Source organism: Penicillium alfredii, assembly GCF_028826965.1.
Source record: "Penicillium alfredii strain IBT 34128 chromosome Unknown utg000001l_segment0_segment0, whole genome shotgun sequence".
Classification (NCBI taxonomy): domain Eukaryota; kingdom Fungi; phylum Ascomycota; class Eurotiomycetes; order Eurotiales; family Aspergillaceae; genus Penicillium; species Penicillium alfredii.
Genome location: NW_026622698.1, coordinates 2,419,558 through 2,432,144, shown reverse-complemented (window position 1 = coordinate 2,432,144; position 12,587 = coordinate 2,419,558). Strand labels below are relative to the sequence as shown.

At 52.2% G+C, this 12,587-nt stretch overlaps 7 protein-coding genes across 7 annotated transcripts; 3 read left to right on the top strand and 4 right to left on the bottom strand.

Annotated features, from left to right (window-relative positions):
- Positions 1-1,126: 1,126 nt before the first annotated feature.
- Positions 1,127-1,990, bottom strand: NUU61_000945 (putative EF-hand calcium-binding domain protein; the record flags this gene model as incomplete). Its single annotated transcript, XM_056651528.1, has 2 exons — positions 1,127-1,854; positions 1,930-1,990. The coding sequence occupies 2 exons, from the start codon at positions 1,988-1,990 to the stop codon at positions 1,127-1,129; spliced, it is 789 nt and encodes a 262-aa protein (XP_056516378.1).
- A 617-nt stretch (positions 1,991-2,607) lies between these two features.
- On the bottom strand, positions 2,608-3,657 carry NUU61_000944 (zinc-binding alcohol dehydrogenase family protein; the record flags this gene model as incomplete). Its single annotated transcript, XM_056651527.1, has 1 exon — positions 2,608-3,657. One exon carries the CDS (start codon positions 3,655-3,657, stop codon positions 2,608-2,610), a length of 1,050 nt encoding a protein of 349 aa, XP_056516377.1.
- Positions 3,658-4,387: 730 nt separating this feature from the next.
- On the top strand, positions 4,388-5,257 carry NUU61_000943 (putative short-chain dehydrogenase/oxidoreductase; the record flags this gene model as incomplete). The annotated part of the gene is made up of 2 exons (XM_056651526.1): positions 4,388-4,585; positions 4,649-5,257. 2 exons carry the CDS (start codon positions 4,388-4,390, stop codon positions 5,255-5,257), a joined length of 807 nt encoding a protein of 268 aa, XP_056516376.1.
- Positions 5,258-5,544: 287 nt separating this feature from the next.
- NUU61_000942 (uncharacterized protein) lies at positions 5,545-6,219 on the bottom strand (the record flags this gene model as incomplete). The annotated part of the gene is made up of 1 exon (XM_056651525.1): positions 5,545-6,219. The coding sequence occupies one exon, from the start codon at positions 6,217-6,219 to the stop codon at positions 5,545-5,547; it is 675 nt and encodes a 224-aa protein (XP_056516375.1).
- Positions 6,220-7,333: 1,114 nt separating this feature from the next.
- Positions 7,334-8,131, top strand: NUU61_000941 (putative exosome complex subunit Rrp46; the record flags this gene model as incomplete). Its single annotated transcript, XM_056651524.1, has 2 exons — positions 7,334-7,669; positions 7,718-8,131. 2 exons carry the CDS (start codon positions 7,334-7,336, stop codon positions 8,129-8,131), a joined length of 750 nt encoding a protein of 249 aa, XP_056516374.1.
- A 527-nt stretch (positions 8,132-8,658) lies between these two features.
- Positions 8,659-11,036, top strand: NUU61_000940 (putative NAD+ kinase Utr1; the record flags this gene model as incomplete). Its single annotated transcript, XM_056651523.1, has 4 exons — positions 8,659-8,900; positions 9,041-10,233; positions 10,273-10,461; positions 10,525-11,036. 4 exons carry the CDS (start codon positions 8,659-8,661, stop codon positions 11,034-11,036), a joined length of 2,136 nt encoding a protein of 711 aa, XP_056516373.1.
- A 1,040-nt stretch (positions 11,037-12,076) lies between these two features.
- Positions 12,077-12,421, bottom strand: NUU61_000939 (uncharacterized protein; the record flags this gene model as incomplete). The annotated part of the gene is made up of 2 exons (XM_056651522.1): positions 12,077-12,185; positions 12,261-12,421. 2 exons carry the CDS (start codon positions 12,419-12,421, stop codon positions 12,077-12,079), a joined length of 270 nt encoding a protein of 89 aa, XP_056516372.1.
- Between the last annotated feature and the right edge of the window lie 166 nt (positions 12,422-12,587).

The window sequence follows — 12,587 nt, the reverse complement described above, 5'->3', positions numbered from 1 at the left end:
AAACCGAAAAAAAAAATCACCAGGGTATATAAGAAATGAGCGTCGATGCTGGCATTATTAAAACAGCACCGATTGCAGGGCGGTAGTGGATGGCTTGCTCCTGACCGGTGCCTGAGATAATCAGGTTAGGTGATCACTATCTATTCTCGAGACTCGTATTGATAGGGACACCGAGGGTTTTGTTTTGTTTTCGCGATCACGTGAGCTATACTGTGCACCCATAGATGTACGGGATGGCTTAATCGGAAATATTGGGGGATATACAACCTCATAAGGACATGTGCTCTTAAATATAAAGTTAAAAATCAAAAAAGGGGGGTGGGAGGAGGAAGGAATGTGACCAAGTTGGGCATAGACGTATATCTGGCGCGTAGGTAGCCGAGGCAGCTCCACTTATGCTGTACACTCGTTGATCTCAAATCCTATAAATAACGTAAACAACGATTAGTTCTCCTATTTGTATTCTAGTTGTGAGCTACTACACTGGAATCCGTCCATAGTGTTTCAATGGTCAGAACCGTCAAGTTATCCTAGCCTGAGGAACAAACCTTGATCCAAAACAAAGATAACGTAAACACGGCTTCCGAATATTATACCTAATAGGTCCATGCATGTACGTTAGGAATAGGAGCATGGTGTTTTGCCAATCGCCAAGCTTCATTCAGCGGCTTAAGTGCCACAAGAAGAATATCCCCGGAGCTACTCAGAATACCCTCAATATATAAATCACTGGCATTTCCCTAGATCAAATGATGGTAGCTTGATCATTATCAATAAGAGGACTTGGGTGTGAGATGTACATTGGGTGCAATATATTGGCATGGCATCGGTACCCACTCGGGCAGCATTAGGAGACCTTGTGGGAAATAGGCTGAGGTCAATGGTGGGATCGAGGTCTACATGTACGTTCCCCGCGAAGGGGGCCATGCTAAACCCTGAGCGTGAGTATCGCATCCGCTGCGGCTACAACCGAATGAAAGTACTGCCTTCGTTATCTGAATTGTCATATGAGAAATATATCTCCGCGTAATATTGTATCTCGATGCAAATCTTCAAGAGTCTAGATGCCAGAAGGCCAAAACAAGACACCATGCTATATGCAAGGCATATCCCACCAGCCCTGACTCTAATTCGAGCCACTCCCCTCTTCTGCAGCCCACTGGAACAGCGCCGCAATAGACTGACTCACAGCATCCGTCCGGGGAATCTCATGTCCGCCGCCATGGTTATAGGTACGACAGGTAGCAGGGTCACAAATCGCCGAGAGATGCACACCAGCAGCATAACGAGGATCTTTCGACCCGTAAACATGGACCGTGGGAACCGTAATACGAGAAGGACAGGAGATCTCCGCACGTAACTCCTCCTCCGAAAGCCCCGAGTCCAGCGCCTTGAGGCCGGTCCAGCGATCCGCGCCCCGGGTCAACACAGCCGACGACCCAGCCTGCAGCGACAGCGCCGACCGCGACGCCGTATCGCGCTCGCGCGCCGCAGCCGAGACATGGAAGCCTAGGTCATAGAGGACATTCAACGACGGGCCGCCGCACACAAACACGGCGGCTTTGAAGGGTGGTGGCAGGTGCGGTGTTTCTTCCTGGTGGAGGAGTAGCGCGCTAGACCCCAGCACGCAACCCTGCGAGAACATCAGGGCGACATCATACGGCCCGTTCTTGACGATATAGTCGTTCAGCCAGGCGCAGCTGGCGCGCACGTTATCGACGCTGTCGCCTTCCCAGAAAGAGAAGTAGGGCGGCGCGTAGAAGAGGTCGACGCCTGCGGCGGGGTCTGAGGGAAATGGCCCATCGATGAAGTCGAACTCGATGTCCGGGTCTGGCAGTTTAGCGCGGAAGGATGCTGGACGTGGGGAAGCTGTTAATTCTCGGCGAATTCCCGGGAAATGGGTCATCACAACTGGGGGAGTTCACTTACACGTCTGGGACCGGAAAATGGCGCCACTTGTCCCTTTGCCGTGCAGACAGAGTACCCTCATTGTGGAATTGGGATTGCGCGGACTCGATATGTGTGCAAAAGGAGGTTAATTGCCCGCAGTTGTTGCGGTGGACTTGGAGGGGGGCCTTGACAATAAGCGCTTAACCCCGCGAAGCTGTTAATCACCACATCGCCACTCCATGAGAACAGACCGACATTCTCGAGAAATTCGCAAAAAAAAAAATTCCTGCGTATTTCCGTCACGAAAGTTCTTGGCGCATAATTAGATCGTGTCTTTTGGCCTGCAGAGCGCATCGAAAAATAGGTCCTGAGTGGAGTGCTATAGATGATGTTGTCCGGTGCCATACGGATCTCGTAGATGCTACGCATCACCATCTGTGTTTCTTTTCTTGCTATTCCTAATCGGCTTGATTAGTGTGACTTTCTTTGTTATTCCTCAGTCCGATTCAAAATTCGGCATGCCTTCTATCACAGCTTGACCAGCCCGCATGTTGGTATAGATCGGATTCTATCAGGCTACTATTCTGTCAACCCCCCTGGTTTAGTGTACCTCCATTATTGGATATCTCTATGGCTAGATGGCAAATGAGAGATACGTACTTGATGCAATTCACTTGAAACAAGTTATGGAAAAGTACAGCATGAAAATAAAGACTCTCATGGGGTCTCCGCCACATTGTAAACCAGCTTCTCGCCGCTGACCTTATCCTGCTTGAGCAGATCCAGCCCCTCCAAGACACCCTTCAAGCCATCCTTGCCCACCTTGGGCGGGTGCACCTTGATCTTTCCTTGCGCCAACAGAGGCACAGCAATGGAACCAAACATCTCGGCATGCTCCTGGTCTTCTGGCTTAGCCGGGATCTTGCTACCAGCGCCGAATTCGAACTCTTCACCGAGGACCGTATATCCTAGCGTGGCGCGGTCGCGAACATTCTCACGGTCGATTTTGATGGGCAAGAGAGCGCTGTAGTCGCCGCCGGCGGGAGACAGGGCATTGTCACAGAATTTGGCACTAGCCTCGAGCGAAATGCAGTCGAAGACGAGGGTGAGGTTGTCGTTGGTGTATTTCCTGATCTCGGCGGGTGCCTGGGGGTCCTTGTAGTCGAAGACGGCGTCGGCGCCGAGACTGCGCACGAAGTCGAAGTTGCGCGGAGAGCAAGTCGTGATGACATGGTAGCCGGACAACTTGGCAAACTGGATCGCCAGTGTGCCAGTAGCGGTGGAGCCACCGTAGATGAGGACCGGGGTGGCGTCCTTGATCGGGGCGGTGGGCAGCGCTAGCTTCAGGCTCTGATACAGGCCCTGGCCGACGGTGTAAATACCCACGCCTAGCGTCGCCGCCTCCTGGAAGCTCAGGTTGTCGGGGATCTTCCACTGCAGGTCGCCCTTGACCACAATGTATTCGGCAAAGCTACCGTCCTCGGGCTGCACGGCGTTGGCGCCATGTGCCAGCCCGAAGATGCGGTCGCCTTTGTTGAACTTCTTGCGCACGTCTTTGCCGACGGCTTCCACCGTGCCCGCATAGTCGCACCCCACCGTCACGCCCGGCGGCGCCAGGTAAGCAATGTGCTTCCAGTCGGTGGGATTCAGGCCCACACTGACCGTCTTAACCAGGATGTAGTCATCGCGGAGGGTCGGGATAGGTCGGTCAGTCACAACGTTCGCGGTATTGCCTTCGGCTACGACAATAGCCTTTTGAGTAGACATGGTGGAGGGGTTGGGAATAGATGCAAGGAAGGCGATAGTTTATGGGAGTATGGGAGTGGTAAAGTGAGTAGTTGGTGATGACAACAATGCGGAGAACAAGCTCATCTTTATACCCAAAAAAAACCTCACCGAGAAAAGACATGATTACAAATGCTCCTTGTTGTTTCCGAGGTCAATGACGAATGGTCGCGGGTGGTCTCGTTTTCCACGTTGCTAGTGCGGATCTTATTCCAAGCGGGAAATGTGCTCGCAAAATCATCAACATTGCTTCGATTGATCTTCCTGGGCTCAGTTCTTGCTATCAATGTGGCTTGGGTCCTTCGAATGGTTGTTCTGGTTGTTTGAGGGGAGTCAACCACGCATCGCAGCATTGTGGCAACGTGTGCACAAAGGATCTATGACTCACTCGCGTTGCGGCGCGGAGTCTCCGGGATAGACAACCGATTATCAATCGGGTTTGCAAACTCTCCGAGGGCCGGCAAAGGAGGCAGGGACCCTGGAAATAGTTTCGCAACTTGAAACATTGCATTGTGTCTGAGTTGGGCTTAACGTCCGCAGCAGCGAGGGCCGTGGGGCGCTCCACTGCATTTGGTTTAGTCTCCGCAGAGATGGAAGTAGTCCAGCTTCAATGTAGAATACCTCACCGCAGTATGGAAGTATTGAAGTCGTGTATTGGGACTTCCGCAAGACTCTGACACAATCTCGCTGTACATTAACCTCCTTCTTCATCATGCCGTTTACCTACAAAAAGGTCTTGGTCATTGGCGCCACCTCCGGGATTGGCAAGGCTTTGGCCGACAAGCTCGTCGAGAATGGAACCCAGTTGATCGTCTGCGGACGGAGGCAGGAAAATCTGGATGCTTTGGTGGCACAGCATGGCAATGTTCAAGTCAAGGCCAAGGCTTTTGATATCATGCATCTCGAGCAAGTAAGTTGAGCAGAATACCGATAGCATACTGCAACCCCAGGCTAATCTCAACTACTTGATCAGATCCCTCAGTTTGCCTCGGAGATCATCGCAGAAAACCCTGATCTCGACTGCGTCTTCGCGAACTCGGGGATCCAGCGACCCTTTGACTTTTCAAAGCCGGACACTGTCGACCTGGACATCTTCGACCAGGAGTTGATCACCAACTACACCTCGGCCGTACGCCTGGCCAAGGCATTCATTCCCCACCTCCAGAAGCAGTCAGCTCAAACTGCCCTTGCATTCACCACCTCACAAATGGCGCTGGTGCCCATGATGCGCTGCCCAAACTATGGTGCTTCGAAGGCGGCCCTGCACCATTTCATTCTGGCTCTGCGCACGCAGCTGCAGGATGGGCCGGGCAACATCAAGGTGTTGGAAATCTACCCTCCCGCCGTCCAGACGGAGCTGCACGATGCCAAGCACCAGCCAGACCTGAAGGATGGTCACTTGATTGGGATGCCGCTGCAGGAATTCATGGACGAAGTTTGGTCACGTTTGCTGCAGGGCGAGGATCAGATCCCGGTGGGCTCGGCCAATGACATTTTCGATGCCTTCGAGACCAAGAGGCAGACGATGTATCAGCAGATGACCGAGATGCTCGCTGGCCTGTTGAAGCAGTTTCTGCGGTAAGCTCGGGCTGGAAACGATATTAGATCGAGGATTATGAAGGAATACAAAATCAGATATATGTATACTCACTATGATTAAAGACGGTCCATGGGCCAAGTTCCACGAACTCAGCTGTCGATGTAGGGTTTGACGGGTGGAAAGGTGATAATGGATGGTATCTTGCTCTTACAGGATGCAAATATCAACCCACTGAGACAGAAGATATCATGCACTCGGCCCGCATCCACCCCACTCGCAAATTCATGCAAAGACATCAAGGAATGAGGCGATTCAGGCACAACCCCCAACTATGTCTGCTCAGTTCCTTCATCCCACAGATACGTTCGAACATCGAAAGGCAATGCGTCCACGAACGGGGTGCGAACGGAATACTTTCTTGTCTTGAGCGAGTAGACACTGCGTAGCAAAAAAGCCATGATAATAGTCCGCCGAACACTCTCGGCTAATATCCATGCGTGTCGAGGACTGAGATTCTGGGGAAGCTGAATAGGGGCCTGGTGCCAGAGCCTTCCAGCGATCCCTGCGAGAATGTAGCTGACAGCTTCAGAGTACGGGGTTTGATCATCGTCTTCACCCAAGATGATCATAGCTTTGATCAGAATCAAGGCCTGAGAACAGCCTAGAAGCTCTTCAAACGTCGCTGCATGGCTCAGCTGGCGATAGAGATCGGCAAACTTCTGGCAGAGTAGTGGACGAAGGCTGCTTGTGTTTCTTTTCTGAGTCGCCTTTGCGTGTAGTCTGCAAAGACCGTGTAATTCCTGGATTGAATCCGGAAGGCCTGAGGTGTATAGATCAGGATGAATGAATACCGTCTTCTGGCTCTGTGCGAATGCAATGGGCTGCTCCCGCATTCCGTTCACTAGGAACTGGAGAACGAGTGGGTCATATTCTTTGGCAATCTCCAGTCGCAAGGGCGCATCAGCGAGCGGGTCGACATGCGGTATGATACAAGCCGCGGACATATTTTTTTTTGCAGGTCTCGGCCCAGCCTCGGCAGTTAATGGGATATTCACATATTCACAATCGACTCGCCGAGCCAGGCATCGGCTGCATCGGGGCCAGCGTTTATCACAGCGTCGCTTATTTTTAGCGCAGGCCTGGCATGATCTCTGTAGAGTGGCTAGCTGTGCGTTTTCAAGACCCATTTTGGGCTTGGCAAGATAGGGGTTGGCGTGATATGGAGGAGAATACATCTAGAGTGAGATTCGACTCTGAGTGGACGGGTCACGTGCCTTGCTTCAAGTAAATCCTACACAGAGTTCAAGATATTAGGGGTTTAAATCGTTTGTATTATACAGTTCTATATACATATAGATATCCTATGCTATTTCCTTTGTTTTCTGTTGAGCGAGAATCCAGTCCCTCCCCCCTCCCTCGAAGTAGATATCATATCTTGAACTTTCGGGATGCGAGTCAAAACCAAAGAAATATATCACCTTACCTGCATGTGACGTTGAGTACAAGTTTGCAAGATCTACACAGGAGGAATTCTTTTTGAATCTGCGCATTGTTTAGGTATGTCAGCAACAACCACAACGCAGTCGATCTATCATCACCCATGCCGATTGCGCCTTGGAAAAAGAGGGGATCCATCACAGCCCGGAGGGATCTTCGAATCACATTGTGACGCCACGATGTCATCGAGGCGATGAGTGGAGGGAGAGGGCTCGGCTGCTCTGCTCTGAGCGACAGCTTACAACGATTCCGGTCCATAAGACACCAAGGTCTTGGAACAATCACTGGATTGGATGGTCTCTGAGTCCGGGGGTAAGCCATCATCCGCTGGCTTCTCGGCAGCATGGCGTGGGATTCCATGTCCGAAGAAGTCAGCGTCCGAGGACTGTCGCGTGTCGAGTTAGAAGAATTTCTAGTCAATATATTCATATGCGATGCACTGGCAAAGTAGACGGTACATGCGAAATATATGGTGGACAAACAAGACTGGAAGTAGTTAGTACTTTATGACCCACTGTAAGCCAATCAGCGTGCCTGACACTCAAAAAAATCGAGGTCCCGCGATCTTTGAAGCTTCACACCACTTCCCACTGATCGCCATCCTGCCCTTCCCCACACACAATGGTCGGCCCAACAGCTTCAATCTCCAATCTGAACCGGGCCGATGGCTCGGCTTCCTTCAAGTGCCCGACTACCGGCTACGATGTGCTCGGCGCCGTCAACGCTCCCATTGAGCTCCCCACTCGCCGCGATGCCCTGAAACCCGAAGAAGCGACCGTGGAGGTTTTTGTGAAGCCTGGGACGACCACTGCTGGTGTTGGTGAAAGATACATCGAGGGAATTCTGCGCAGCGTGTTGGGAAAGGTGGTATTGGGGCGCGAGAAGGGATTCCCTCGAAGAGGCGTGGTCATTACACTGGCTATTGTTGGAGGTGGAAATGTAGAGCGTGGTGATTCTGTGAGTATACGTCTTTCGCTCTCACTCCTGCTGGACTAACATGTATAGTACCTCACTATCCTGCCCGCGCTTCTGCATACCTCGCTGCTTGCCCTGCTTTCGGCTTCGGTTCCTCTGTCCATGACCTTCGCAGCAACGACATTAGGAGTGACCATCTCTAACGAAATCATCCGCGATGTCTCCCCCCGTGGCGCCAAAGCTGCCGCATCGCTTCACGCGCTTGCATTTTCCTCCAAAGGGCACCTGCTCCTCAACGAGAGCCAAGGGCGATTCGACTTTGAAATTTGGGAAGCTGTTCGAGAACAGGCATTGTTTATCTGTCAAGGCGCAGCGGTTCCCAGCGCAGACGGCGATGTCGCAATGGATGAAGAGGCGGACCGGACACATTTGGATGGCTTCATCCGGGAAACGGTGGAGGACCAGATTCACAGTGAATACAACTGGAAGGTTGACTCGGTTTGAGCCACAAACCAGTCATGCTGAAACTACAAAATGGCTTCAGAATACCGGTCAGGGGCCAGATATTGAGCTGAGTACCTATGGCCTCCACGCTTTGGCCAACATGCTATCGTTTCCCCCTCGACACCACTCGGTTTACTGAGCATGCAACGATGTGACGGCTTGTGCGACGAGGTAGAATACCCGGCCAAGGCACCGCAGCTGACACCCGCTGCATGTCCGAGCATGTTAGGCGCAACCGTCCGGGGCGTTACGGACACGTTTCTGGCTCTTCTTGATTCCCAGGCACCAGCAGATTCCCCGGTCGCATTCTCCCGTGACCACTTACAATTTAGGCAGTGTCATCGATAGACCGTCCTTGTATGCAGGTCTGCCGTGCGATCGACTCGGGGTTGCTATGGATGTGCTCGAGGCAGGGGCTCTCAGATTGGCACGAGCTCGTCTGCAACGTGTTTCATAGAGACACAGAAAAAGATAATAAATTTCAATCACAAGCAAAGACCCAGACCCGCACCCGCATCCCAACCCAAATGACTGTAGGAGTAATTGTCGGTGTAGACCAAGCCATCATCGTCCCTGAATCGCAATACTGTATATGGGGGCGACATTCCAAGTGGAGCGATCGCCCTGTGGTCGAATCTCCGTTGTCGGTTCCCCCAATTGAAGGGATCAATTTCTGTCTCTTCCTTCTTTTTTCCTCCCACCTTTGCAGCCCCAAAACCCTTACAAACCCCCCCGACCCGAGCTCCCCCCAGGTGAACCTGCATCCCTGGTACATCGAAGGACCACGAAGCCAAGAGAAAGATTCGCGGCTTACTCGCCGAGGTGGTCTGTGACCCACGGCAGGTCAAGTCAAGGAGCCTAGGCTTGGTGGTCCACAATCCCCGTTACATCCGAACCGCGCATTTATAGCTTCGGCCTTCAGTTAACCCCATGGCGTCCGGCGAACCCCCCCCAATCTGATATCCCCTCGCCCTCACCCGCGCGCACATCTCATCCAAGTCCGAACTCGACTGCTGCCCCACCCTCCGCATCAACCGTCGGCGCGGCGCTCCTCCGCGATTATGCCCTCCATATAGAGCCGTCTCAGACGCACAACGAGATCCACCACCACGAATCTGCACCAAGACCACCTGACAGCGGCGCGTCGCCTCCGCAGAAAGTTGATCTATCCCAGGAGGAGGCCGCCGTTTGGTCGTCGACGCTCCGACCGTTTCGCCAAAAGTCCATTTCTGGACATCGCTCCAAGAAGGCACTGTCTACCGATTGCATTCCCCGCCAGACCATCATGAAAGCCCTGGCCTCGCGACACACCCTGTCTAACAACAATCTGAGCCCGCCGCCGAACGGGCCGTTGTCAGGCCTGTTGGCCAACAGCTCCAACCAGACGTCACCGCCAGCCGAGGAGAGGGAACGTCGGTGCAGCAATGCCTCATCTCAGAAATTATCGACTGCACTGTCGAATCTGCAGCTAACCGGGTACCTTGAACGGTCCCCTGCAACAGCCCGCTTGGTGCTACAGTCGCCGTGTTACTTCCACCAACGCTTCGACGACGCTGTCAACATCAAAAAGGTACTGGAGGAGATCGCAGATGACGAGTGGCTCTCACACTCGCGCTTAGTCCAAACAGCCACTGGAGTTCGTGAAGTATCCAAGCAGCTGCAACGGCGGCCGATCAAGCGCGCTGTGCGGAATGTCATGATTGTCACCAAGGCGCGGGACAACAGCCTGGTCCACTTGACTCGTGAAGTCGCAGAATGGCTGCTGTCGACGCCGCGCTATGGGAATGATGTAGGAGTGAACGTGTACGTCGATGCAAAGCTGCGCAATTCAAAACGATTCGACACCCCGAGTCTGCTCCAGAAGGACCCTCGATACCCCCAGATGCTGCAGTTCTGGACTCCTGATCTTTGCTGGACATCACCAGACAAATTCGATCTGGTCTTGACTCTCGGCGGTGATGGTACCGTTCTTTTCACATCATGGCTCTTCCAGCGTGTGGTACCGCCGGTTCTCTGCTTTTCGCTGGGCAGTCTTGGCTTCCTCACAAACTTCGACTTTTCTGACTATAAGTCACATCTGAATGGGGTCATGGGCGATGTGGGTATGCGCGTGAATTTGCGAATGCGTTTCACCTGTACAGTTTTCCGAAAGGACCGCAGCAAGGGAGCGGTGGCCGGTGCAGTCGAGGAGGGCGAGCAGTTTGAAGTGCTCAACGAGCTGGTCATTGACCGAGGCCCTTCTCCTTACGTGTCTAACTTGGAGCTCTACGCCGACGACGAGCTCTTGACAGTTGTCCAGGCGGACGGATGTATTTTTTCGACTCCAACTGGTATGTCATGTGCAGAGTTTCCATTGTCTTAAGTGTTTAACCGATGCTAACTCTATATTTCAGGCTCAACTGCTTACTCTCTGTCCGCTGGCGGCTCACTCATGCATCCATCTATACCCGGCATTCTTCTTACCCCCATCTGCCCACACACCCTCTCATTCCGTCCGATGGTTCTGTCAGACTCTCATCTCCTGCGCATCGCGGTACCCAACGCCTCCCGATCAACCGCATATTGCTCCTTCGACGGCAAGGGCCGTGTTGAGCTTCGCCAAGGCGACTACGTCACTGTCGAAGCCAGCCAGTACCCCTTCCCTACTCTCGTGTCCGGTAGTGGTGAATGGTTCAGCAGCGTTCAGCGTGCGCTGCGTTGGAACACCCGTGGCGCTGTCCAGAAAAGCTGGGACCGCGCCGATGGCGATGCCGACCTCAACGGCGAAGCCAACGAGGACGAGGAGTGGGACATTGACACCGATGCCGGCGCTGCTGGAACTGATAGCGGCATTGGACCCAGCGAAGACGGAGATGCTTTCTCACCCAACCCGATGCGGAGACAAATGAGTATGCTCAATCAGTGATACTGTCTCGGCCTTTTTTTTTCCCCTTCTTCTCTTCCCCCATGGCATGATATATATACACCTTCATTTTGATCACTTGTCCGTCTAAGCGTTTTTGGGGACTCATTCGGCGTTCGGCTTTGCTTTTCTTTGGGTCTTGATGTTCATTTTTTTCTCTATATCTCTACAGCCTTCATGACCATTCCATCAATAGATATCACGATTTGCTACCAAGTTATGGCCACAGTCTCGGTCTTCGCTCGCTTTTCTCCTGTCCATATGCCTAGGTTATTTAGGATGTCTGTTGATTATTCTCAGCCGGGTTGTTGTTAGCCTTTGATGGTCATACCACTTGCGTGTATATACAGTAATATTTTCTTCCTCTATACCGAAATTATAAAGTTTTTGATCTTCAATTCGGGTTGGTTTTCTATTATCCTATCATATTTTGTATTATGTCTTTTGTGATGTCTTTCGTAGCATTTTTTATCATGCTTTTTATAACATTTTTGTCATGTCTTTTATAACCCTTGTATGTTGCCTCTAGAAGAATCATAGTAGTGCTGAAGATCTTTCTGGTGTAATACCTATTGCGAATTGGCTTATGAATTTCAAGAAGCTTTACTGAAGGAGTGGACGACTCTGTTCCATGTGGAGCTGCACGTCTGCCCGGGGCAGACGAAGAGGTTCAGCGACGATAATTATATATAACAAAAGACAAAAACAAACACCTCAACACCATCGCTACAAAAACAATACAAAACATGGCTCTTGGCCGATACAAGGCGGCACAAGCGCACTTGTCTAGGGACCCCTTTACAAGAGGATGCACCAGCCCAAAGGGATCGGCCTCACCGGACACAACCTTCACCACTCCCCCCCAGGCCACCGCCTCATCCCACCTCACTCCTCAAGGACCCCCGCGACCGATTCTCTAGGCATCTTTAACATTGGCTCCGTCGACGCCGAAACAGAAGAGGGCTGGGCCGAGGCGGGAAGGTAGTCGAGCTCGGTCGAGAGCCTTCGGGCGGCCCCGTAACGGAAAGGACGGGTCGACCAAGCTAAACGAAGTCGCAGCAGCGGTCAGCATACATTTCATCAGCCGGGGCTCGAGCTGTGCTCACATAGCCGGCTTCGCTGCCGGGACTCGCGCCAGAAGGCGCGCTCAGGCTCCCGGGGTGAGTATCTAAGCATGCTCATCGATTAGTACATTTTGTGTCTCTTGCAGTATCAAGATTGCCTCACCTATATTTGAGCCACGCGCGGAACCACAGCAGCAGCACGGTGGCGACAAAGACGAACACAACCACCAGCATGCTCCAAAGGAAGATATCCCGGAGCTTTGCTCCTTTTCCAAGAGCATTTTCAAGCCCACTTAAGGCGGGGGCGGGCGAGACAGAGGCCATTTTTGTGTTAATTTGAAAAAAAAAAAAGTTTTTTGAACAAAAAAAAAACGAAACGAAACGTAGAGAGGAAGGGCACTTGGTCTTCGCGGTTCGGGGGGAGAGAGGGAAGAGAGAAGAAAAGGAGAAGAGAGAGGGAAAGAGGAAAGTAAACCAGAGTTATTACCTG